The sequence below is a fragment of the Armigeres subalbatus genome, chromosome 2 (assembly GCF_024139115.2).
Source record: "Armigeres subalbatus isolate Guangzhou_Male chromosome 2, GZ_Asu_2, whole genome shotgun sequence".
Classification (NCBI taxonomy): Eukaryota; Metazoa; Arthropoda; class Insecta; order Diptera; family Culicidae; genus Armigeres; species Armigeres subalbatus.
In genome coordinates this window covers 101173875-101201485 of record NC_085140.1, presented here as the reverse complement: position 1 = coordinate 101201485, position 27611 = coordinate 101173875, and the positions used below count along the sequence as shown (strand labels likewise).

At 43.4% G+C, this 27611-nt stretch overlaps 1 protein-coding gene and 2 long non-coding RNA genes across 3 annotated transcripts; 1 reads left to right on the top strand and 2 right to left on the bottom strand.

Moving 5' to 3' along the window:
- The first annotated feature begins 2959 nt into the window (after positions 1–2959).
- LOC134214799 (uncharacterized) lies at positions 2960–4882 on the top strand. The gene is made up of 2 exons (XR_009979917.1): positions 2960–3244; positions 4534–4882. It is a non-coding gene; the product is annotated as an uncharacterized LOC134214799 (long non-coding RNA).
- A 3378-nt stretch (positions 4883–8260) lies between these two features.
- Positions 8261–9853, bottom strand: LOC134214798 (uncharacterized). Its single transcript, XR_009979916.1, has 5 exons — positions 9425–9853; positions 9206–9356; positions 8998–9147; positions 8784–8933; positions 8261–8721 (listed from the first exon to the last, which is right to left on the bottom strand). It is a non-coding gene; the product is annotated as an uncharacterized LOC134214798 (long non-coding RNA).
- A 14322-nt stretch (positions 9854–24175) lies between these two features.
- On the bottom strand, positions 24176–27371 carry LOC134214797 (uncharacterized). Its single transcript, XM_062694105.1, has 5 exons — positions 27217–27371; positions 26182–27153; positions 25715–26126; positions 24790–25664; positions 24176–24728 (listed from the first exon to the last, which is right to left on the bottom strand). The coding sequence occupies exons 1-5, from the start codon at positions 27289–27291 to the stop codon at positions 24384–24386; spliced, it is 2679 nt and encodes an 892-aa protein (XP_062550089.1). The 5' UTR covers positions 27292–27371; the 3' UTR covers positions 24176–24383.
- Positions 27372–27611: the final 240 nt, after the last annotated feature.

Below are 27611 nucleotides of genomic sequence, written 5' to 3'. Positions count from 1 at the left end.
ACCCGGTCCTAGGCTGAACTGACTGCTGGAAAAATCGAGTTAGGGGTTTAAATACGTACTAACTCTTCTTGAACTGGTGAACAATGGTAGTGAGAGGAACACACACTGTGCCACCAAAGTACTCTTTAATGGGTAAAATAGTACCCATTATGAAGTTAAATAGTTCAACTCATTTAAAGAGTAAACAGCGTTTACTCATTAATGGGTAAACCGCCCGTACGTCAGTTCAGCGAGTGATTTTTACACACTATTTGGAAAATGTTTTTTTAGAAAATGTGTAAAAATCACTCTTTATTATTTTGAAAAGTACATTCTTAAAAAATAAAATAAATCAAAACTAGTTAGTTATTAAATCATGTTTTGTTTTGAATAATACGCAGAAATATGATAGTATTTATTAGCACAACAAGAACAAGTATACACAAAATACAATACACTATAGCTCCTAAAATCTATTAAATCCGGACCAGCGGCAATTTTCGGAATCTACTGTCTGATATCATTACCCGTCCAGTGCAGACAGCGGGCACCACCCCACTAAGCTGCTTTCAGGAGATATCGCCGATCTCCAACTGTTGTTGAGTCCCCTAGATTGGCTGACTAACGTCATCGCGAGGGATTCAATTCCGAGGAGCTTCTTCCAAAGGAATTTGCTAACAGCATATTTCAAGGGTCATCCTTCTCTGATACGGAATGAGTGCACTCTTGTTTCTAAAACTTCGGTTTCGCGGACCGCGGATTTCCATCCTTACTGGTGGTACCTTTTTTGTCCGGTGGAACTCACTTGCCAGTCCCAATCGCATATTTTCCCGGGAAGTAAGCAATGCGATTCCTTTTCGTCATCTGACTCCAGGTTTCACGGGAGATATACGTCTTCTGATTTCCTTGATGATTCTTCGTAAAACATAACAGTTACAGTAGGTGAAGTTTTACCAACGTGGAGAATAAATCGATGAACCGTTAGCTGAAATAATCCGTCGTTTTTATTTCGTTAAATCACGCAAACAAATTAAAAATAAATAATACTCACATTTGATTTATTCGAATTGATTTTTGCTTCTCCTCGTTCGTGTTCAAGTAGATTTTCACCCACTAATGGGTATAATATCTCAACTTCGAAATGGGGAAAAAGAACACACTATCAAAAATTTCAAAATACTCATTATTATGACAGTTCAATATATCATCAAATAATGGGTCTTTTCAACTCTTTAATGGGTATTGTGAGGTTTACAGTGCACGGAAGTTTTTATTACTGAACAAATTCTCTTGCTTGAAATGGTCTTGTAGACAGAGCTAAATCCCGGGTTTTAAGAGTTTCACTGGTGATATTCTAGAAGCAAGACAAGGATGTGGCTAGGGCTCAGATGCATGGCCAAAAACAGTATTACTGTTCTGTTTTTTCAAGAAAGGATTGATTTCCTATTGATAAGGGGCGCGCCTTCAATGGGATTGCTCTCTATGAAGGGTCTGAATAGCGGGACCTTGTCATGGTGGTCTTGAGAAAACAAAACAACTACTGTATCGAAACCGATACTGCATTGCTTCTCAATAGCACTGGAGTAATTCGACATGCACTTAAACACTAAGGGCGAAGCCAGAGTAAACGCGACGCGCGATGCGACGCGACGCGACTCACGTAAAAGAATAACAATCATTATCAACAGGCTGTCAAATTGCACTGTCGCGTCGCGTCGCATCGCACGTCGCGTTTACTCTGGCGGGCACCTAAGGATACGGGTAACGCTACAATAGATCTAATAATTGGTCGCAGTGGCACACCCGAACAGGAAAAAAATATGTTTCTGTTCATTTTTTAGGACGTTGCTTACCCGAATAAAAAATACAGTAGAATAACAATACAATTTATTGTAACACTACTATTAATAACATTAAATTGGCAATAGATTATATTGTAAATGAAACCATAGAAATACATTAGAATGCATTGTTATGAACCATTTACTCAAATGTAAATGAAGTTTTCGCAACAGAATGTACGGGTTGTTAGGTATCGTAACTATACAAAATCTGAGATTTTTCCATACATTTTTTTCGTCACACAATAGAGTGTATGGTCGAATGGTTAATATATTGTTGAAATATCCGAACAAAACTGTTCAAAATACAATGGATTGTATTGTATTTGTATAGTAAAACACGAGGTAAGACAATACGATTTTTAATTTCTCAGTTGTGACAGCTTTACTGTTCAACAATGCAATTTAAAGGGAAAAATGCATATTTGGTGCTATGAGGCAAATATTGTTATATAGTTTATATGCAATGTAAAGAAACGTTTCAAAAGTTATCAATGTATGAAACTTATGTACGAAAACGTTTAAAAAACAATTGCAAGTATAGTTACATTAGAGAAATATGTTGATGTATTGTATCCTCAGTGTTGATACAATCTGTGCAACCATCAAGAAACAATGTATCCTATTGTATACTGTACATTTTATGGTAATTCAATTGTTCACACTATAGATAGTGGTATATATAGATGAGCGAAGATAAATCCTCTGTCTCTGTCTGTCAAACGTGTCTCCAAACTAGCATGACGTCACGATTTCAATGGAAACGTTCAGGGCTGTGACGTCATATGCGCGTGTGCACGGGCAAAAAAATCGACTCAGCCATGCTTTCGCTCATCTATAGATTCTACTATTGTCTATCCGGAATAAATTTATACCGCTTTTTATACCGAAGTTGGATTTTTCTCCAGATACAGGCAACTTTCCCAACTTCGGAAGTAGTGCGCTGGATACGCCTAAAGATGCGCTAAACAACGCATCAATTAGTTTGACAAATAAAACTTCGGAAGAAAGTTCGGAAAGTTCCCGACTTCCGAATTCTAACTTGGTGCTACGCCGACAATATCTATAGTTCACACTATTGAACCAATAGTACATTTTTATCCGGGTAAGCATTCCAGATCGAACCCCTGATTATATTGCTTTTTGCATTGAAACTTTTCGTTTCGTCACTGAAACCATTGACACTTGTCTTCAGCGACTGCTTCCGCGATAGAGCATTTGCACATTTTATTCACTCATACATCTATATTTCTGTCAAAATGTGCATTTGACAACTAAATTTTCAGCTAAAAGCTCTATTTTTTGACACCGGTGCACTCACACAACCAATCGACATCAGTTGTCAAAAAATCAGGAGTACCAACTTGACCACTATTTCCTTGTCGCCGAGTCTGGCGCTGAGTGCTTGGCGCGGAAACCCAAAGGTGATCCTGATATGATTTTAGTTTGTATAAGTGATTCTAGACTATGAATTGATTTTGCTATTGCGGATAGTACATTAAACATAAGCAATCAAATATACCAATCGTGAAATCACATATTTCGCGTGCCCCAATTTACCGTATAATGTGGCAAGTTTTACATTAGACTTGATTCGAACTCTCAATTTTGCATATGCACTTATATTGATCTCTGTCATGAAAGAATCTGTGCATGATTGAGTATTTGAGAGTATGGAGAGCAACATATTGAATTTTCTGACGAACTTTGCTTCATTTAAGCGTGTGCCAATGAATCGGTAGCTTGTGAGGGGCTGAGAGAGGTTGCGCGGCGGGGTATGGCAATGCTAGCGCATTGCTGCCACCGCAATGTGAGATGGTGTTGGTAGCGCCATCGGGTTGAGTGGCAACGACGAAGATTGCACCGTCAGTTTGTTGTCGAATTTTAAAACGAACAGTCGCACCGCTATTCAACGGCGGATTCCATTCAGCCGTTTTCGGCTGGAATACGACAAAAGGATGTTGTGCTTTATTTTAAAATTAAAATTTCTAAATTATTTTAATACATATATGCAAAGAATAGTGACTAGTCGATAAATTAATCATATTCCTTTAATTCACCGGGTTGAAAGTGATAGTAAACACAAAAACAAAGCAGATATTGTACACTTTCATGCCCTGTCACGGGACAAAATTTAATATTTTTTAGATTTTTATAGCTTGCCATTCATGCTTCGCATTTCTATAGATATTGAAAGGGGCAGATATGTAAAACATCGTGTGACATCTCATTGAAAATGAGAAATTCCACTACTGGCTGTGTGACGCTAAAAACAAGCCCATGCCTAAAAAATAAAAATAATTTAAATGAATAGGTTCACTAAATCTTACACTTTGAATCGCTCTTTGAAAAGCTCTATCTGGTAAAAGGGCGAATGTCGCAAGAGAGGATTCTCTTCGTCGACTTCCCCTCTTTTAAATAAAAGTGACAAGCAGAGAATTACATCGTGGTTTATCACCTCAGAATGCAAGTTTTCATTGTTTTCTTTCGTGCTGAGGGGAAAAACCGCAACGAAATCATCTGCTTGTCACTTTAATTTGAAAGAGGGGAAGTCGGCGAAGAGAATTCTCTCTTGCGACATTCGCCCTTATTCCAGATAGAGCTTGATTTGTCAGGTTGTTTTTGCTCCCTGCTCCGATGCTGCTGTTGTCGATCCGGAGCCGTATTTTCTTCGCGCGAGAACATTAACTGAGAACGTATTGCATTATTCCAGGCAGCATTTGTCGTCCTTTCCGAAGTGGCACTTTTCGGTTTGCTTCTGGCACATCCGGTGAAGGTATAAAGCAAAACAGCGATGGGTGGAATCCTCCAAGTGGCACTGCAGAACGAGAATTTCTGGATTTTCAGTAAGGTCTTCCGGTCCAGAACGTACCTCATCGTCCGAAGTTTAGAAGACCAGGAAATTTTCAGAATGTTTCCGCTACTTATGCCGATGCCGCACTGTTTTTTCGGTCCTGAATTGTCTTTGCGTTGTGTGACCTTGATGGCCAGGAGTAATGATATATTGCAAAAATGAAATGTAACTGATTTTAAGGAAATAAAATGAAACTTATATTTTAGAATACTAGCAATTTCTCCTAGAATCTGAGAAATTATGTATGCACAGATTCTACATTATTCCCTTCGAAAATTTCTGCAAAATTCATCGTCAAGAGAATTACTACAGGAGTTCCTCTAGGGAATCCTGGAAGAGTTCCATTGGGAATGAGTTCCTCCCAAAGCTGCCCAGAAAATTCCTCCAGGAGTTTTTCTCGAAATTCCACCAAGAGTTTCTAAAGGAGTTCATTCAGGAGTTACTCTGGAAGTTCTTACAGTAATACCTTCTGGAAAATTCTTTAGGAGTTCTTCTGGAAATTCCTCCAGAAGTTCCTCGATGAAAGCCTCTGGAATTCTTCCAGATGTTCCTCTGAGACTTTCTTCAGAAGTTTATCCGGAAATTCCTTCATAAGTTCCTCTACATTTTCCTCTAAAAGTTATTCAGGGAATTCCTCTATAATTTCCATGGGAAATAACTTCAGGAGTTCCTCCCCCTGATATTCTTTTGAGAAATCTTTCGAAAGTTCATCTGTAAGTTCCTCCAACAGTTTCTATGGATACTCCTCCAGGAGTTACTCTAAAAAATAAACCAGGAATTCTTCTGGAAGTTTCTCTTGGTACTGCTTTAGGTATTGCTCTATGAATTCCTTCCGGAGTTTCTCTGGGAGTTTCTCTGAAAATTCTTCTAGGAATTCCTCAGGAAGTATCTGTAGAAAGTCCTCCATGAGTTCTTCTGCAAATTCCTGGAGGAACTTCCGGAGGAATTCCTGGATGAACTTCCGGAGGAATTCTTGGAGGAACGTCCGGAGGAATTATTGGAGGAACGTCCGGAGGAATTCTTGGAGGAACGTCCGGAGGAATTCCTGGAGGAACTTCCGGAGAAATTCCTGGAGGAACTTCCGGAGGAATTCCTGGAGGAACTTCCGGAGGAATTCCTGGCGGAACTTCCGGAGGAATTCCTGGCGGAACTTCCGGAGGAATTCCTGGCGGAACTTCCGGAGGAATTCCTGGCGGAACTTCCGGAGGAATTCCTGGCGGAACTTCCGGAGGAATTCCTGGCGGAACTTCCGGAGGAATTCCTGGCGGAACTTCCGGAGGAATTCCTGGCGGAACTTCCGGAGGAATTCCTGGCGGAACTTCCGGAGGAATTCCTGGCGGAACTTCCGGAGGAATTCCTGGCGGAACTTCCGGAGGAATTCCTGGCGGAACTTTCGGATGAATTCCTGGCGGAGCTTCCGGAGGAATTCCTGGCGGAACTTCCGGAGGAATTCCTGGAGAAACTTCCAGAGGAATTCCTGAAGAAACTTCCGGAGGAATTCCTGGAGGAACTTCCGGAGGCATTCCTGGAGGAACTTCCGGAGGCATTCCTGGAGGAACTTCCGGAGGCATTCCTGGAGGAACTTCCGGAGGCATTCCTGGAGGAACTTCCGGAGGGATTCCTGGAGGAACTTCCGGAGGAATTTCTGGAGGAACTTCCGGAGGAATTCCTGGAGGAACTTCCGGAGGAATTCCTGGAGGAACTTCCGGAGAAATTCCTGGAGGAACTTCCGGAGGAATTCATGGAGGGACTCCCGGAGGAATTCCTGGAGGTACTTCCGGAGGAATTCCTGGAGGAACTTCCGGAGGAATTCCTGGAGGAACTTCAGGATGAATTCTTTAAGACACTCTCAGAGGAACTTCCAGAGCAATTGCTGGAGAAACTTCCGTGACAATTCCTGGAGGAACTTTTGGAGGGATTATTGGAGGAACTTCCGAAGTTATTCCTGGAGGATCTTCCGGAGGAACTTCCTGGAGTAACTTCTTGACCATTTCTGGAAGAAACTCCCGAATGAATTCTTTAAGACGCTCTCAGAAGAACTTCCGGAGCAATTGCTGAAGAAACTTTTGGAAGAATTTTTGGAGGAACATCCGGCCGAATTCCTGGAGGAACGTCTAGAGGAATTCTTGGAGGAAAAAATTGTCGAAGGAATTTCAGAAGATATTATCGAAGGAACTTTTGAAAAAATAAAATCCCATTAGAACTCCTGTAAATATTCTCAGAGGAACTCCGGAAGAGATTCTCATTAAAATTCCTGAAGAAATTCTCAGAAAAAAAAGCTCCTGGAGAAACTTTTGGAGGAATTCTTGGAGGAACATCCGGCCGAATTCCTGAAGTAATTCTTGGATGATATTCCGGAGGAAGATTATTAGGAACTTCCGATGTTATTCCTGGAGGATCTTCTGGAGGAACTTCCTGGAGTAACTTCTTGACCATTTCTGGAAGAAACTCCCGGATAAATTCTTTAAGACGCTCTGAGAGGAACTTCCGGACCAATTGCTGAAGAAACTTCCGTGGCAATTTCTGGAGCAATATTTGAAGGAACTTATGAAGGAATTCCTGGAGGAACTTTTGGAGGGATTCTTGGAGGAACATCCGGCCGAATTCCTGGAGGAACGTCTAGAGGAATTCATGGAGGAAAACAATGTCGAAGGAACTCCAGATATTCTCGAAGGAACTTTTGAAAAAATTAAATCCCATTAAAACTCCTGTAAATATTCTCAGAGGAACTCCGGAACTCCTGAAGAAATTCTCAGATAAGAATTGTCCGAGGAACTTCTAGTGAATTCAGAAACCCCTGAAGAAATACCCGAAAAACACCTGGAGGAATTTCTAAAATAACTCCTGGATTTCCCAGAGAAACTCTTGGAAAGATCATCAATGGAACTTTTGGAAGAATTCCCAGAGGTACTCCTGTAGATGTTCTCAGAGGAACTTCTGGAGGAATTCTCAGAAAAAAACTTGTGGTAAAATTCCCACAGGAACTTCTAAACAATTTAGGAACTACTGGAAGAATAACCGGAGAATCTCCTGAAAAAAATTCTAGAACTTCTGAAGATTCCCCAGAATAACTTCTGGAGAGATTATCAGAGGACTTCCTGGAGGGACTCTCAGAGGAACTCCAGAAGAAATTATCGGAGGAATTTTCGGAAGAGTTTCCAGAGGAACGGCTTAAGATATTCTAATAGGAACTCCTTGAGAAATTCTCTGAAGAACTTCTGAAGGAAATCTCAGATAAAAAAAACTTTTGGAAGAATTTTCAAATGATCTCCTGAAGAAATTTCTTGGGAATTTCGCTGAGGAACTCCTGTAGAGAGTATCAGAGGAACTCATAAAGAGATTATCAGAAGAACTTTTGAAGGAATTCTCAGAAAAACTTTTGGAAGAATTTTAAGAGGAACTGCTAGAGAATTCAGGAACAACTGATGAAATACCCAGAATATCTCCTGAATTTCTAGAATTTCCAGAAAAAAAAACTTTTAAAGAATTTCCAGAGGAACTTCTAGAGAATTCAAAAGCCACTGGAAAAATACCAAGAAGATCTCCTGACAGAAATTTATGGATAAATTTAGAAAAAATCCAGAGACACTTCTAGCGGAATTAAGGAACTACTGGAGGGATTGTCTATAGATAAACTTCTGGTGGCAGTTACTCTTGGTGTTCTTAAATTCTTTCAGATGTGCCTCTGAGTATTCTTCTAGTAGTTCTTTTAGGAATTCCTCTAGGTATCTCTCTGACAATTCCATCTCTATTCTGGGTTTTGGGGCCTCGGCAGCTCAGTGTTAATATATTAAGTTACTAATCACAGGGTTACTAAGCCAAGCTAGCAAATTGGCTTTTATATATTATGTGACTAACATGATGATACTAAGGTCAGGGAAGTCAAGAAATTTCCCAACATGAACCCGCAATCAAATCCGGCTGGAAAAAATCATGCATCAAAATCAAATTGATCCACGATCGAAAAATAGAAAATCATTATTTGAAAGGCTCAAATTTTAACATTTCCGATGCTTTCGGATGATTCCGGAGTCAGCTTGGCCATGTCTGTGAATAAAAAAATATTTATCAATTGGAATAAACTTAACGAACATCAACACAAAACTCACAAAACATTACCGGCATCAAAGTCGAAGTTCTATTCGACTGGTGCCAAACATTAACGGCATCAAAGTTGAAGTTCTGTTCGACTGGTGCCTTTTTACTTTCAGCTCTATATGCGTTCCGCAGACAGTTTCATATCGGCATCCATACGAAATCTGATAATTGGTAATTCACGTTTATTAACATCTGTATGAACATAAACAGAAACACAAAACTCACCGGTAAACATCCTCGACTGCTGAACATCCGGAAGGTATCTTGAAAATTGAATTCGTTTGCAAATTGTCGGCAATCTCCTTACTCAAAGGACAGTTTTCTTTCCTGCAGCCCATGCCTTCCGGATGCCTAATACCGGGATCCCCACAATCGCTGTGAATGGTATATGATATAAAATTTTCATGAATTTAAAGAGCAACGCAAAACTCACCAGTAAACAACGTCAGATCAGCAGCAGCAACAGACCCTCCGCTCGTTTCGTTGAAATTCAGGATTCATTCCATAAATTGTCGGTACCGTTTCGCTTTCCGCATCAGGTTATGTTTTCCGGAGGCAACTTGGTGACACCAGCAGCACGGCCTCTGTGTAAGGCAAATTCAATTTCGTTGTAAATTAAAATTTTCATGAACTTATAGCAACAAAAACTCACCCGATAGAATTCGTCGACAGCCGTATATCCGGGTAGCTTATTGGAACCTATTATCCAGCAAATCGTCAGCATCCGTCATCAAAGGAGTTTGCCATTTTTCCGTTCTTATTTCTCCTATGCGTTCCGGGGGCAACTTATAAATGGCGGTCTTTAAATTAAAATTTTCGTGACCGTCAGCAGCAGCACATCCGGACTACTTGACGGGATCCGCAAACTTGATCAGAGTTCACTTTTCCCAATTTCCAAATTGAGTCAACTTTCTTTTAGTTTTGCACTTCGTGCGTCAATCAACAAAAAACTAATCAAGAAACAAACTGTCAAAATTGAAAATAAACAAGAATAATTTTTCAACAACATAAAAGCATAAAAATGGATATGTTTCGATCAGCAACATATCTAACATACCCTAACAAAACCCTAACATCTCACAAATTGTTTCCTGGGAAATATTAGCCACAAATTCTTTCATACCGCTAATGTGGTTGCTACAATGTTACAGTAACCTACAATAATGTAGATCCAATAATTATTATTGCTTTTGAGCGTGGATGTCGACACAAAAAATGATTAAGAAGCGATTTATACAAGAAAATACTAAACTGTTCCATAATGAGGAAAAATTTTGTCGTGGCCACAATTATGGAATACTGATCAATTTAATTTGTCTCGAATAAATTAGATTTAAAGCTTTTTAAGCATTTGAAGCAGTTTAAATTATGATGGGTTGCTTGTTAATTATCTAATATTGCTGATAGAAATTCATTTTCCATTAAAAATAGTGAAGTTGATTGTTGAATTTCTCTGTGGTTGAATTATTACTTTTTGACAAAAGTGTTCCACAATTGTGGGGGGAGTGTACCGATTTTACGGTGTTTCTCGCAGATGGCGATGTCGGCTAATCTGTCTGCATTCTCGTTTGTCGTTACTCAAACAACTTGTTTGCGAAACATAGACCTGTTCTGAACTACAGGAAGGTGGTCGGTTTCGGAATATGGAGGGGTCGGTTTCGGACCACCATTTTTGGGAATGCCGAAAATGTATACTTTCACTTTACCCTCTTTAGGCTGTTCGGTCACATTGAGAGTTGACGTAAAGTCAATGTCAACTTCTCTCCCCGAACAGCCAAGATTGCTGGTGGTAGAAGTCCACCATACAGGTGACCCCAAATTCTTGGTGTGATGCGGCTTTATGCTTACCGTGCCAACGAATGAATGGTTAGGGGGGTCTAAAAAGAACCCAACCACTAACGGAGCCTGTGAAGCACCAGGGCACCCTTCACAGTATCTAGCCCTTACTGCGCTAACCGGAGCTATGGCGTAGTTGACTTTTTGCTTCTCCGAAATAATCGGCTACTCTTATTCAATCTCAACTTGAGGTTAAATAAGGGTGGGATTATGAGCATGTTTTTATTTAGTTTTTCAACAAATTGTCACCTATATGGATTCGCTTTATGCGTTATACACATTGTACTCTGTGTTTCGTCTTTGACTTTCTTGATAAGATACCAATTTGGTTTCATCGTTGCTGTTCATATTAATGCTGAAGTTGTGAAGTGCATTATCTTAATTTGCAATGGCTTCAGTTAAGATAGCTCAAATCAATCTTCAGCATAAAAGAACAGCAACGATTAATCTTTGTAGACTAATGCAAAATGGCAAATCCAAAGTGGCTTTGGTGCAGGAACCCTATTTTCGCAAGGGTAGCTTCTACATAGGTAATCTAGTGAACCCGGTTTTTGCTGCTTTCAGTAAAGAAATGGCAAACTCTCGATCAATGCCGCGTGCATGTGTGCTTGTTAACAATGCTATTGTTGCTACACTTATCTCTGAACTAACAACCAGAGATGTATGTGCTGTCACAATTGATGCAACTGGCGGAAATCCCATCAGGAAATACGTCTATTGTTCGGTTTATTTACCACATGATGAACCATCCCCTACGGATGCTTTCAAACGAGTTGTCATATATTGCACTTCAAAAGGCTTTCCGCTAATTGTCGGCAGTGATACAAATACTCATCACATCATCTGGGGTAGCTTGGATATCAATCTGAGAGGCTCCAGCTTGATGGAATACTTAAGTAGTAGGTAGTACCGAACTTAGTTTACTTAACATAGGCAATCGCCCAACCTTTATGGTATCTAATAGAGCAGAAGTGTTAGACATAACCCTTTGCTCCAATAGAATCAGTCACGAATTGACGAATTGGCATGTGTCAGATGAGGAATCGATATCTGACCATCGCTACATCTACTTTGATCATTTGAATGTTACTTCGCAGACTTTGCGTTTTAGAAATCCTCGTTCAACAAACTGGGATCTTTACACAGAGTTGCTCTCTACCAAATTTCATGGATATCTACCTTCTATAGAAACTCCTACCGACTTGGATGATGCAGTTGATACTACAACCTGTGCTACAACGTTGCACATCGTGGAAGCTTTCGAAGAAGCTTGTCCTTTACGTTCTGTACAAACCTCAAGAGGAACCCCTTGGTGGAATTCCGATTTGGCTAAGCTAAGGAAGCAGTGCAGAAGGAGTTGGAACAGACGCCATTCAGCAGGGACGGATTCTTTCAAGTTGGCTCGCAAAGCTTACAAGAAGGCTCTACGATCTGCTGAACGATCCGGCTGGAAAAACCTTTGCGCAAATGTTTCCAATTTGAGTGAATCCAGTCGATTGAATAAAATTCTTGCGAGATCCAAGGATTTCCAAGTTGGCGAAATTCGCAAGCCAAATGGCGACTACGCTTTTTCTGATGAAGAATCGTTAGAGCACTTATTTGATACGCACTTCCCTGGATGTGTCGATATAACATCTTCGGATGATCCTGATGTCTTTTCATGTAGCTATGGGTCTTGGGCTCAAGCACGTAGAATCATAACTACTGAATCGATTCAATGGGCACAACAGTTTTGCTCCCTACAAATCTCCAGGGGAGGATGGGATTTATCCCGTTCTACTTCAGAAAGGTTTTGAACATATCAAACATGTTTTGAAAAAGCTTTTAGTATGCAGTTTTGCTACTGGGTATATTCCCATATCCTGGCGGGATGTCACTGTAAAGTTTATCCCAAAAGGAGGACGTGCTTCGTATGAAGAAGCGAAGAGTTTTAGACCCATCAGTCTGACCTCATTTCTTCTGAAATGCTTAGAACGTATTATCGACCATCACATTCGTGATGACTGTTTGGCAAACATGCCTCTCCATGTTAATCAACATGCTTACCAATCTGGAAAGTCCACCGTGACTCTTCTACACAAGGTTGTGTACGATATCGAGAAGGCATTCGCTCAAAAGCAATCGTGCTTGGGTGCTTTCTTAGGTATTGAAGGTGCTTTCGACAACGTGTCTTTCGATGCAATATTGGAAGCCGCACGTTGTCATGGGCTACCTAATATTATTACCAAATGGATTCACCAGATGCTTAAAAACCGACATCTCTACTCGACATTACGTCAAGCAGCGATTAGGAAATTAAGTGTCTGCGGATGCCCTCAAGGGGGAGTATTATCTCCACTTTTGTGGAATCTCGTTGCAGATACGCTATTGAGGTTACTCAATAATGGCGGTTTTCCTACCTATGGATTTGCCGACGACTATCTTACATTGATAGTGGGTTTGTGCATTACTACCTTATTCGACCTGATGCAAAATGCCCTTCAGGTAGTTGAAAGTTGGTGTCGCCAATATGGCCTTTCGGTCAATCCGAATAAAACATCTATTGTTCTTTTCACGGAAAAACGTAATCGTAATGGTATTCGTCCATTACATCTCTTTGGTTCTGAAATCAATGTAACTGATCAAGTAAAGTATGTGGGTCTAATTTTGGATTCAAAGCTTTCCTGGACTCCTAACATTGAGTTCAGAATCAAAAAGGCGTGTATGGCTTTCGGCCAATGCCGACGAACCTTTGGTAAAACTTGGGGTCTTAAACCCAAATATATCAAATGGATTTACGCAACAGTTGTACGACCAATTTTGGCTTATGGATGTCTTGTGTGGTGGCAAAAGAGGGAAGTGAGGACAATTCAGTTTAAATTAGGCCATCTTCAAAGGATGTGCCTAATGGCAATGACTGGTGTGTTCTCTTCAACTCCCACGGCTGCTCTCGAAGTTCTTTTCGATGTGGCCCCACTACACATACATCTCAAACAAGAAGCATTTCCTTGTACTTACCGACTATGGGTACTCGGTTTTATGGAAGAGAATCCTGTAAACCGCAGTTCTACACACACTTCGTTGTTACCGCTTATGGTTAATTGGGACAAAATTTTCCTTGCTCCAAGTGATCTCACACAAGTTAGTAGTTTTCCTTATAGGACATTTTCGACACAATTCCCATCGCGGGATGAGTGGACATCTGGCTATTTGGAGAGAAGTATGTCGGACAGCATTGTTTGTTACACTGACGGCTCCCTCCTCGAAGGTAGCGCAGGTGCAGGCGTCTATTCGCGTGAGCTGAGATTGGAACAGTCACACTCACTGGGTACACACTGCACTGTCTTTCAAGCGGAAATATTTGTCTGTGGAGTGCAATCTGCACTGCAGCAACGCATTATGGGCAAAGTAATGTACTTCTGTTCAGATAGCCAAGCAGCTATTAAAGCTCTCGCCTCGGCCAACTCAAGGTCGAAGTTAGTAATCGCATGTCGAACTCAAATTGAGGAACTGAATTCAGTAAATACTTTTCACCTTATATGGGTACCTGGCCATTCTTCCATAGCTGGAAACGAATTGGCTGATGAGTTAGCTCGTAATGGAGCATCACATGACTTTATTGGTCCTGAGCCAGCTATTCCAATATACAAGTGTTGGGTGAAGCTTTTGATCAACTCTTGGGCTGTCACTCAGCACAAATGGCATTGGAGTAGTCTGGATTCATGTCATCAAACAAAATTGTACATCCGGGAGCCATCTCCGGTAATAGCAAGCTATTTAGCTAATCTGTCTAAACAGAATTGCAGTGTCTTAGTCAAGGCCTTGACAGGTCACTGCCGACTGAACTATCACATGTCAAATATTCAACGCGTTGAATCATCTGATTGTGATAGTTGTGAATCCGATTATGGAACTTCTTATCATCTAATATGTAACTGCCCAGTCTATGCACAATTGCGCTTCCAAATATTTGGTAAACACTTACTTAGTGAAATTGACTTCAGAAACCTGAAACTTCAGAGTATTTTGTTGTTCATAACCCGTTGTGGTAAGGAGCTATAAGCTCTTGTACGCTTATGCGTTGTATGCCCTCTTCAAGGGCCCTTTTCCAAACATTCCCTTTGTTCTCCCATTCACATTCCTTTCCGTTTTGTTCACTTCCTTTTCCGTCAGGTGTGTGATGAAAAAGGCTGTGAAAGCGATGGCACAAATCTCCCAAATTGAGGTGAACGTGTCCCTGGAGCCGACGTTCTGATACCTGATTGTTAGTTATATCTAATATTGCTGATAGAAATTCATTTTCCATTAAAAATAGTGAAGTTGATTGTGAAATTATTACTTTTTGACAAAAGTGTTCCATAATTGTGGGAGTGTACCGATTTTACAGTGTTTCTCGCAGATGGCGATGTCGGCTAATCTGTCTGCATTCTCGTTTGTCGTTACTCAAACAACTTGTTTGCGAAATATAGATCTGTTCTGAACTACAGGAAGGTGGTCGGTTTCGGAATATGGAGGGGTCGGTTTCGGACCACCATTTTTGAGAATGCCGAAAATGTATACTTTCACTTTACCCTCTGTATCTCCAAACTTTTCACATCTGCACTCACAATGAAGCCTCAGAAATACAGAATAATGTCCCCGCTATAATATAGACTTCGAAACTTGGCGAAAAAATCTTTTTTTTTTCGCAATTTCATGGCCTCTGCCATTTAGGGGGTCGGTTTGGGAACATTCTCCCCTACACTATATAGAAGAGAAGGAACTATCCCACCGACACTACTACCCAGCTTCAACAGCCCCTCCCACTCTGTGAGAGAGTAGGGACCCCAATGTCTAGCAGCTGGGTCATACACTTCAGTTCAATAATTGATAATTCCCTAAAAGTAGGCAATTACAAAGGATTGGAACGCGCTGTATTGGAGATGCATGATACATGAAAGAACTAAAATTTTCAAGAGTTTAGCGTTGATAATCAAAAGTTTCAATACTACTGGCAAATTGGTGGAGAGTTTGCGAATCGATTGATATATAAATCTTTAAAATCCATAGAAAGATAAGGGACCTAGGGACACGGCAGGTATTTTCGTCTGTTCGTCATAGTCTCGAAAACCAATAAAAGAGACGCTTTTTTGTAACACTCATACGTACCAAATCGTAAGCTCAGGAGAAACGTTCTGCTATATAGTGGAGTTCTAGCAAATGTACGTTGCTTTCGTTGGTTTTTGCCCCTACGACGATGGACGGAAATACCTGCCGTGTCACCATTAATGTTACAAATCTTACATGATTTCGTGACGGTCCCAAATTTTTATTTTACACCCAGTACCCGAGTCTTCCCCACGTCTAAAATAGCGTAGAATCACTATTTTCATTAGTTTAATGACATAATTAACCAAAACTTTTTTGAATAACATTAGAACACTCGTTGCCAAAATACTGACTGACGATTTTCACTTGAAGCAGCACATCATAATTGCCTACCTTACGGCTTATGCAAATGATTTACAGTGAATGATGTACCAACTGAAAAAGCATCCAACACCAGGGCCGAGATTAGAAGAAATTTGGCCGAACATAAAGTCCATTTCGCATCAAACTTTTTATGGATTAAATAATAGATTGTTTACAATTATTGTTGTTTTTGACCTTTTTTGACTACTTAGCGTAACCAAAATTCCCATCCTCGAAATATTTTAAATAATCATGGGAGAACTCTAAGGAATTCAAAAGACCAAATTGTATGCATAATCTTTTAATTGCATCCACATCACTCAAGTACCAATTCCTCTTCTTTTATGTTTTCAAGTAACTTGACTGCAATTTTCACCTCCGAGTCAGCCTCGAGGAAATTCAAATCCCTTTTCTGATGACATACCCAAAACTTCAAGCGCTTTTCTCAAAATAAACACATTAGAAAGTGTTAAGCAAGATGCCAATTTTTTCCCGACATCACTGCCAGCTTCATCAAAATATTCCATGCATGCCGCATAATTTTTGGAAAAAGCATTTATAGCTTCTGATGTTGATTTTGACCACCTAGTACCAATAATTCTTTTTGGAGTTATATGCTTTAATTTGATTTTTACACAAATTTCCAGAGTTTCTGGAATGAAGAATAACTCCCACATTTACATTGAGCTTATTGCAAAGCTGTATTAAATGTTCGAATTCCACTATCGAATTGTTTCTCTTAGCAACGTAGTACGCAGTACACATTACATTGGATGTCACTTTAATGTGTTGTGCATTCATCCGATCTACAATTCGTGTAATGTTATCCTGCTTTGCCGATGACAATATCGCCTCGCATGCTTTGTGTGTCGCTGTGTTTCGGTGTTTATTTATTTTCTGACACAAAGCACGCTCTCTCTGCGCATATGTTTCTCCAGATGGCTTTATATTTCCATCCACCCAGTTCGAAGCCAGCCTTTGGCCAGGTTCATACTGGCCCTGATACAAACCATGCACCCTAGGCCATGTTCTTTGGCGGGCAGTGTAGTTCGCCTCCGCGCGGTGCTCGCTGGAAACGATAGCGTATCAACGGCAGTTGAAGGGCTAGGCGGCTAAATGGACTACGACGACGGGAGCGCCGGTTAGCGCATTGAGACTTAGACTGCCAGACTGCCGGTTCTGGCAGGCGCGTTAAAGGTTGTGTGTTTTGATATTGTTATATTGTGTATTGCAAGGGCTGACAGCCGAGTCATTCTACTCCCTTAGTAAAGCCGGGTGAAACCGACTCGAAACGGCGGGTGGGCTAATGGCAAGGCTGCCTTCCGTCCCAGAAAATCCGTGGCGGGCCTTGTGGCACGCTGTCCAATCCTTGGTTGGTGATCAGACAGAAGTAGGCTCAGATGAACTCCCTGACTAACGCCGATCTGGCTCTGAACACGAGAGTGTCAACCCACGCATGCCCTCCCTGCTTGCTCGCAAGCATAGACATTGACAACCATGAGATCACAGAGGCGACTACTTCAGTAGGATTCGATGGCAACTGCAAGGGGAACCCATGAGCTATGTCAAGTTCTCCAGTTTCCAGAGGTAAGGGCGCTTTTGGCGCAGCGGGAGATCCATTCGCAAGTAGGGGTCTAGCGAGGTCTCCTCCCACTAGGGAAAAGAACGGTGTTGAGGTAGTAGCTAGTTTGCACGGGACTAGCACTAGCCCAGCGGGAGGGGTTCACAGCCAGAGGCAGGTTGCTCAGGCAGTCAACACACCAGGCGAGCCTCTAACAGGTATCCGGTTAGTCGCCAAGCAGCTCGATGAGATCATCGAGTTCGCGAGCGGTCGAAACAATATCAGTAAGGATCTGAAACAGAAATTTCTGGTACTTCCCCGATCAAGAATGTATAACAAAATTATAACAAGGGGAGTTATTTATTTCAGAAAAATAATGTAACAAAATGTGTTATAAAATTGGCTGGCTAGTTGTTAAAATAACAAAAATTATATAAAAAATCCCTCTAGCCGTAACATAATTATATCAGCGGTTGTTACCTTCATTTCAACATTATAACAACCGTTGATATGATTATGAGGTACAAAAATCTACTTTCATGGTAATTGCCTACATCTCGTATAAAAATGTTGTACGCTACAACGCCGGATTTCCATCCATAATGTAGGCAATTAACTTTGTACTAGCTATTAACATCGAACATTGATTCAAGTTATTGTAGATCCAGTTGAAAACCGAACTGAGCTCTCGCGACAATCGCATTTTCTCCCATTTCCGAATGTCGCAACTGCATCGCGAGTGGTGCGCACGATGGCGCACGGCTATGGCATAGATGCGCACTACTTACGAAGCAGTTGCGACATCCTGAAATGGGAAAAAATGCGATTGTCGCGAGAGCTCAGTTCGGCTTTCAACTGGATCTACAATATACTGGAGGTGATTACCTTCGCTTTTTTCCAATATCAAAAAATGTAGGCAATTATTTTGAGTAAATATACATAACTAATGTTGTTATAATTTTGATATGAAATAAAACTGGCCGAAGACACATTTTTATCGAATTATCTAATTATAACACACGTTGTTTTAAATAACAACAATTGATAGAATTGAGTTATAATTTTGTTATGTATTCCTGATCGGGTCGACAGTCGGTTCAAGCGGTGAAACGCGAACATGGCACGCTCACCAGGAGGGAGGTTGGAAGTGAGAAGGGAGAGGCACGTACTCCGGCAGAACCCTTCTCCTTCCTTGGAGGGAAGGTCTCGACGCAAGAGGTGATTGGCACCACCTCGAGTGTCGGCGAGGGAGGGACTGCGGCGTGCTCCAAACGCGCCCGGCAGCAGTAAGAGGGTCGGTTCGGTAACGTTAAGCGGCGCCTAACTGTTACGGATAGTGGTACGGTCGAGCTCGATAGGGCGCCCGATCGTCGAGAGAGGTTCAAGTTACCGGTAGCGGACGCCAGAAAGGTCCTGGCGGTCGGGAAACTGAAGGTTGGATGGTCAATATGCCCAGTAAGCATATTTTATTTATTTATTATCAGACTAAGGCCGAAGTGGCCTGTGCTGCACATAAAAGTCTTCTCCATTCAGCACGATCCATGGCTGCACTTCGCCAACCACGCAGTCTGCGGAGGGTTCGCAAATCGTCCTCCACCTGATCGATCAACCTTACCCGCTGTGCACCTCGCCTTCTTGTTCCCGTTGGATCGTTGTCGAGAACCATTTTCACCGGATTACTGTCCGACATTCTGGCTACGTGCCCGGCCCACCGCAGTCTTCCGATTTTCGCGGTGTGAACGATGGATGGTTCTCCCAACAGCTGATGCAACTCGTGGTTCATTCGCTTCCTCCACGTACCGTCCGCCATCTGCACCCCACCATAGATGGTACGCAACACTTTCCTTTCAAAAACCCCAGTGCGCGTTGGTCCTCCACGAGCATCGTCCAGGTCTCAAGTCCGTAGAGAACTACCGGTCTTATAAGCGTTTTGTAGATAGTCAGTTTGTTACGGCGGCCAACTCTATTCGATCGGAGCGTCTTACGGAGTCCAAAGTACGTACGATTTCCAGCCACTATGCGCCTCCGAATTTCTCTGCTGGTATCGTTACCGGCGGTCACCAATGTGCCCAAGTACACGAATTCTTCAACCACCTCGATTTCGTCACCACCGATAGAGACTCGTGGTGGGTGGCTTACATTGACCTCTCTTGAGCCTCTTCCTATCATGTACTTCGTCTTCGACGTGTTGATGACTAGTCTAATCCACGTAGAAGTAACACACACGAAATCATTATTTAGTGTACTAACCTTGGTGGGGGCATCCATCAATTCAGCTGTTATTGGTCGACTGTACAGCAGCAGTGCCTTTCTCTGCTTTGTTCTCTCCGAGGCAGCCAAGTTGGTTGCGACGAGACGGACGCAATGAGAAAACAGAACTGTGCAATAAAAATCCTATTCGACTAAATGCTGATGTCATATTAGAAACTTGGAGACAGTACTCGTCGATAGCAAATCCTTCCGCACGCGATGGCATATGAGCAAGTCAAACCACCTTCCTTTTGCCAGTGGAGATATATCAGCTTCCACACTGATATTCTTCCCTCCCCCTTCATACGGGAGCTTGGCAGAAGGAAGGTCGTGTGATATGTGCCATCACAAATATTGCTCTCCGCTCGCTTTCAAATCGACTTCTATAAAAACATTCTTCATGCCTGCCGTATCCTAACGGAACTATCAATTCTATACTTTCGCCTCTAATTCTATCATGAACATGTACGTCCAAGTTTGGAAGATGATATTAGCATTTCCATATCATTGTAAATCGTTTAACTTCACGTAGAAGTAACACACACGAAATCATTAATTTAGTAGCCTAATCCGTTTAGCTTCGCTTTTCAGTCTGATGTAGGCTTCCTCCATCCTCTCAAAGTTACGTGCCATGATATCAATGTCATCGGCGAAACCAAATAACTGAACGGACTTCGTGAAAATCGTACCACTCGTGTCAATCCCTGCCCTTCGCATTACTCCCTCCAAAGCGATGTTGAATAGCAGACACGAAAGACCATCACCTTGCCGTAACCCTCTACGCGTTTCGAAGGGACTCGAGAATGCCCCTGAAACTCGAACTACGCACATCACCCGATCCATCGTCGCCTTGATCAATCGTATCAGTTTATCCGGATATCCGTTTTCGTGCATTAGCTGCCATAGCTGGCCCCGATCGATTGTATCATATGCGGCTTTGAAGTCGATAAACGTATGGCAAACACCTGGTCCGTGGTAGAGCGTTCACCCATAAATCCCGCCTGGTACTGCCCCACGAACTCTCTTGCAATTGGTGTTAGTCGGCGGTATAAAATTTGGGAGAGTACCTTGTAGGCGGCGTTCAGCAATGTGATTGCGCGGTAGTTGCTACAATCCAGCTTATCGCCCTTTTGTAGATGGGACACACGACACCTTCCATCCACTCCTGCGGCAGAACCTCATCCTCTCAAACCTTGGTAATCACCCAGTGCAGCGCTCTAGCCAGTGCCTCACCGCCATGTTTAAACAGCTCTCCTGGTAGTTGGTCAACTCCAGGGGCTTTGTTATTTTTCAGCCGGCCGATCTCTTCCTGGATTTCCTGGAGATTCGGAGCCGGAAGTCGCATGTCCTGCGCGCGTGTTCCTAGGTTCATTACCATACCGCCACCATTGTCTGCCATATCGTCATTCAGGTGCTCTTCGTAGTGCTGCCGCCACCTTTGGATCACCTCACGCTCGTTTATAAGAAGGTTCCCGTTTATGTCCTTACACATATCGGGCTGTGGCACGCGGCCCTTACGTGAACGGTTCAACTTCTCATAGAACTTTCGTGCGTTATTAGCGCGGTACAGTTCCTCCGTCTCTTCACGGTCTCGATCTTCCTGCTGGCGATTTTTCCTCCGGAAAATCGAGTTTTGTCTGTTCCGCGCCCGTTTGTATCGTGCCTCGTTCGCTCTCGTGCGGTGTTGCAGCAATCTCGCCCATGCTGCATTCTTCTCCTCAACTAACTGCTCACATTCGCCGTCATACCAGTCGTTCCTCTGATCCGGAGCCACCGTGCCGAGTGCAGCGGTTGCGGTGCTTCCAATGGCGGATCGAATATCTCTCCAGCCATCTTCAAGAGATGCTGCGCCTAGCTGCTCTTCCGTTGGGAGTGCCACTTCCAGCTGCTGCGCGTAGTCTTGGGCTAGTCTACCGTCTTGTAGCCGCCCAATGTTTAGCCGCAGCGGACGACTCCGACGCGTGTTGATCACCGTCGAGAGTTTTGAGCGCAGACATACTGCAACGAGGTAGTGGTCGGATTCAATATTCGCACTGCGGTAAGTGCGTACGTTCGTGATGTCGGAGAAGAATTTACCGTCGATTAGAACGTGGTCGATTTGGTTTTCCGTTACTTGATTAGGTGATTTCCATGTGGCCTTGTGGATATTCTTGCGGGGGAAGAAAGTGCTTCGGACTACCATTCCGCGGGAGGCTGCAAAGTTTATGTATCGTTGGCCGTTGTCGTTCGATACGGTATGCAGACTATCCGGTCCGATGACCGGTCTATACATTTCCTCCCTTCCTACCTGAGCGCTCATGTCACCGATGACGATTTTGACGTCCCGCACTGGGCAACCATCGTATGTCTGCTCCAGCTGCGCAGAGAACGCTTCTTTCTCGTCGTCGGATCTCCCTTCGTGTGGGCAGTGCACGTTGATAATGCTATAGTTGAAGAAACGGCTTTTTATCCTCAGCTTGCACATCCTTGCGTTGATTGGCTGCCACCCAATCACGCGTTGGCGCATCTTTCCCAGCACTATGAAGCCGGTTCCCAGCTCGTTGGTGGTGCCACAGCTTTGGTAGAAGGTAGCCGCTCGATGCCCGCTTTTCCACACTTTCTGTCCTGTCCAGCAGATTTCCTGCAGCGCTACGACATCGAAGTTGCGGGAATGTAATTCATCGTAGATTATCCTGTCGCAACCTGCGAAGCCTAGCGACTTGCAGTTCCATGTTCCAAGCTTCCAATCGTGATCCTTTATTTGTCGCCTAGGTCGTTGCCGATTGTATCGAGTCGTATTATCTTCTATGTCGTTCGTAATGATTTTTTAAAGGCGGCTTGTTGGGCCTGCGCAAACCTCCTGTCTCGTTGGAGGGCCGTCGTGTCAGGTCTGTTTAGCGTCCCACCTAACACCAGGACTTGGGCTTGTGCGCTTTGAGCGGCACACGGTCGCTTTGGCGGAGCCTACTTGCGGATACATGCAGCTTTTTATAGAGGTTTAACAGAGCCCACTGTCAAACCCCACCACATCCTAGGCAGGCGCCACAACTCGCAGATGGCCTGGGGAGGGATCGTCAAGCCCTTGGACATAGTCCCTGCTGCCCGCAAGGAATCTCTTCCAGTGGATGATTATTTTCTATTTAATGGGGAGTTCTGGTTCAACGATGCTGAAAAGTTTCTCATAAAAGCGCTTTCGGCGAACAAATTTTTTTCCAAAGGTAAATTATTTTTCGTTAGAGTGAAACCCGTGATTAATTTTTTTTTGGTCCTGAGAGCTGGTTACTCAATGAGTAACTTGGAGTAACCACCATCGCAGCATTGCTCCTGCCCGGTAATCTTGCTCTAATAGATGCCTGTTTGGAGTGCAAGCAACGAACCTGAACCTGAAAATAAGCTCGCTGTCGAGAGTCAAGCCAAGGTTGTCGGCCCCATTGGCCCATTCCACAGTCGTGCCATTGGAGATGATTTTACAGTTTCCAGGTGGAACATGTTTAGGAGATTTAAAGTGGAGGAAAATGATGGCCTGGGTCTTCGCCGCGTTGACACAGATCTTCCAGCTGGTGAGGAACTCTGTCAGGGCATCCAGGCCTCGTTGGAGTTGGAGCGCTCTGATCACTCTACCGTTGTAGAAGATGGAGGTGTCATCTGCGAACAGAGACAGAATATCATCTTCTGGAGGTTCTGGCATGTCAGAGGTGAACAGATTGAAAAGCAGGGGCCCGAGAATACTGCCCTGGGGGACGCCTGCGACGATGTTGTGCGCATTGGAACTCGCTCCGCTGATAGAGACCCGGAATGTCCTTGCCGACAGGTAATTGTTGATGATTTTGTACACCAGGCCATCATGTCATACATTGCTGAATGCCTTCTCGACATCGAGCAAGGCCATGGCGGATGTTTTAGAGACAGATTTGTTCCGTCTGAAAACGTTGGTAACTAGGGTCAGTTGATGTACGATCGACCGCGTTGGAAACAAAACTTTTTCTCCAGCAAGATGTTATGGTGTTCTGCAGACTCAAATAACCGGCTGTGAATCGCGTTTTCAAACAGCTTGGATAACCCTGAGAGAAGGCAGATGGGGCGATAACTTTTCGGAGAGGAAGGATCCATCCCAGGCTTCCGGATGGGGATGACTTCGACTGACTTCCAGAACGAAGTAGCTGAGATGGAGACACTGATTAAAGAGCAAAGAAAGGTGCTCAACGAACGGAGCACTCATATGTTTGGCCTAGAGATTCAGGATGCTGTCGAAGCCTGGGGAATTCATGTTTTTCGATGCCAGCTGAGATCTGTGTAATGTTCTTGACTGGAAGATGAAGCTTATAGCACCAAAATTGCTAGCTGGGTTACTATATAAGAACTTTATTGGATTACTCCTAAGAAATGTTGTCTGATACAGTAATGGATCACTAAATACACTAAATCATAGAAATGTAGTAAAATTGAACGATGGTTATCATAGTTTTGTGTTTAACACTGTGTATTGGCTCATCGGCAACCCAGCTTCATGTTCATAGCGTTCAGGACAATTCTTTTGCTCTGAATCTCTCAATATTCAAGGCTTCAGTTGTGACGTGATGAACGAAACCATCAGTGCTTCGTGCACCGAAAGCTTCGCGCTTGGTTGAAACTCCCAACGCTGGGAAACTTGCAGCCATGCCTTTTCCGCGTTCATTGACATCGGCGTTTGGAACCAACTGTTGTAATCGATGTCCAACTGTCCGCTTAGAAGCTGATCGAACGACTGGTTCCCGATGTGAAACATTATGTCGATCAGGCTCTGCTGTTCTTCCTTGATGTTTTGTCCCGGACTCGGCTGCAGTGGATTGATCTGGACATCGCTGACTCCCAACTGCTGCAGGATCCACTCAATGTTCTTTCTTATGTATTGATAGATCATCTGCAGGGTTGATCATAACTTGACAAGAATCGTTCCAGTTATACAATTGAGACAAACTCACCTTCATGCTGAGCTTTCCGACACCCGTCATCAAGACGTCGCTCACCAGCATTTCGGCTATGTATTCTGCGTTCTCAACGTCGAATTCTTCCTCGGAGCGAACACTTGGTGATGGATGGATAAATGCGTCCAGCTCATCGATCTTCGAAGTACTCGCAAAGCTCAGCCCTACAGCCTCTTCCATTTCGTTGTCCAACGTGTTGGCAGATCGTTGACTTTCGCGAGCCTGGTTGATCAATGAGTTTATTTGATCGGTGTGTTTGTTATCCTCGTCGATGAAGCAAATTGCCTCGGCTAGAGTTTGGCAAATTACCGATCTGGGTTTCATGTTAATCGTAGTAGCGTTTCCATCCGGTGCAGGGGTTGGAGGGGTTCCGGTATCTTTGTTTTCTTTCTGTTCTTTTAGTTCAGCTTCGGCTTCGCTTTCAGACGTTTCCAGCAGCTTGGAATACAGGGCCATGTAGAGTAGCTGTATAAGAACCGAATCACCCAGTGGCCTGATCTCAGCCGGCAGGATCTCCGTCAAGCAGCTGATCACCGTGTAGAGGCAGTCCGGAATGCAATCCCACATTTCCGAAAAGCAGGATAGTGATAGAGACATGGCTTGATAGATGCTGGCGGTGGTTTGAACTGCTGAGACCAACATGTGAATGATTGGATTCAAGATCGGGTAGATCAGATGCAGGATAGCTTCCAACCATGGAGGGCGCTTCTGATTCCAAACTTGGCGTCTGTCTAAACAAGATGCCCAGTCATTTAATTTGCTTTTTTCCAGAGCAGAGATGAGCGTTTTGTTCACGTCGGACGTCTTTCCGGCCATAATAACAATGTAAGTCAAACCCATAAGGACTTGATAGTTGGTTTGACCAATCGGATCTACAAAATACAAAAAAGTAAGCGAATATCAACGATCCTAATTGTCTCACCTTTTTGCTCCAATGACCATTGGACAATGTCATTACATTCCAAACCGCAGAGAAATCCTTCACATTTCTTAGACATACTATCCCGGTTAATCGATGGTTGTTTAGAACTTGGGATGTAGTTGTCACAAGTAGGCAAGTTTTTAATCAGATGATGGAAAATCATCGATGATAGATGTGCCTCCCGCATCAGGAGAACCTTCAACAGAAGCCACCAGTTTGCTTGGGGAGCTGCCAGCAACACCTTCAGCTCCAACGAGAGTGCTGTATTGGTGGGCAGCTCTGAACAACGGGTCGCCCAATGTCCGTTTTGGTTCGAAGGAAACAGCTTCGGCAGGGCAAAGATAGTCCATGGGGTGATCAATCCCTGCCGCTGGTTGAACATGGCGATGGAGTTGGTGCCTTTTTTGGTGATCTGTAATGTAATGCTAGGGGAGATTCTAAATTTTAGAACGCTTTGGACAATTTACCTTGTAAAGTACTCCAAGCGGAACGCCCCGTAGTAGCAAGCAGCAGAAAAGTTCTTGACATTTGGAGTGAATATCTCGAATGATCTTGCTTTGGTTAGTGATGTTGAGTCCAACAAACCCTTCGCCATTTTCGCATATTGCCGGCAGAAGCTCGCCAACGCAAAGCAAGATATTTGAAACGTCCACCAGAAGGAGCATGGATCGGGAACGACTGGGTACCGTCTGTGTATAGCGAACCGTAAGTACAGTGAGCGTTTCATTCAACATTCCGGCGAACACTCGTTGAGCCATGGTCGGTGGTACAGAGTTCCAGAGATCTTGTTTGGTGCCCTGCATGTACAACCACCACATCTGGATAGTGTAAGATCCTCGTTCGGATTCGAAAAATGGGTGTTGACTTTCCCAGTGGAGACAATCCGCGTCTTGGATGATGTACAACGTCAGTAAACGGCAGTGGAGATCGAGTAGTCGTTCAGCCAGAGCTTCTGTCATCTCGGAGTACTGCTTGTAACTCATTTTCAAAGATCCACCCTTTTCGTCACCCTTAGGCGGACAGACGTTCTTGGTGACACAGCCTAGCCAAACAAAGAGGCTGTTCTTTACCAGTGCGGCCGCGCCTATAGTGGCCGTAAGTACAGTTAGGTCAGCGTGATCCAGAGCTTCCTGGGACAGCGTGTGGATGTGCTCCAAAAGGTTGTCCACCGATTTGACGACCAACAGTACAAACTTCTCCGGATCCGAAGACTTAACTATACCGCCACATCCGGTCGCTTCGTCGGTTTCCTTCCCCTGGTGATCCTGTAGCACATCGCTTAGATGTAGTAGTCCCGAGTTCTTCCTGTAGGCAGCGAAGTACTCGTCCTCCAACCAGACAACTATCTTAACCGACGCAAAGGATGCAGACCGGGGGAAGTCCAACTTTCCGCCGACAACTCCGGGACAGATGTTCTCCTGCAGCACTTTTTGGTTGGCCTTGAACAATTTTAGACGTTACGTAAGAACTTTGTAGTGAAATTGGAAATTGATCGGTTTTACCTCGTAGTACTGTAAATCTCGTTGGAGCAGGATCGGTATCCTGTCCATGAGATTGCCTTCTTCCATAACCTCCATGGTTTGGCCGAATTATTCACTTCGCTGTAAATTAATTTTGAATTGTAAATCGAGGAATCGAATAACGTAGCTTTCTGCTCAAGCCCACGGTGCGAAAGAAAATATCCATCGATTAAACAACGGGTTGGTTCTTTGGTAACGTGAAGGAAATAAATAAGGTCAACGCATGGTAATGAACTTGACCCAGATCGTGTAGCTTTGGTGATGGCGTGCCCGGCTTGATCGCGTGGCATGGTTGCTAACATCTGTTGCGCCTAAAGGTATGCACGACGTCTGGTTGCCATGGAAGGTTCTGTTTCGAACACGCTTTCGTTGCATTA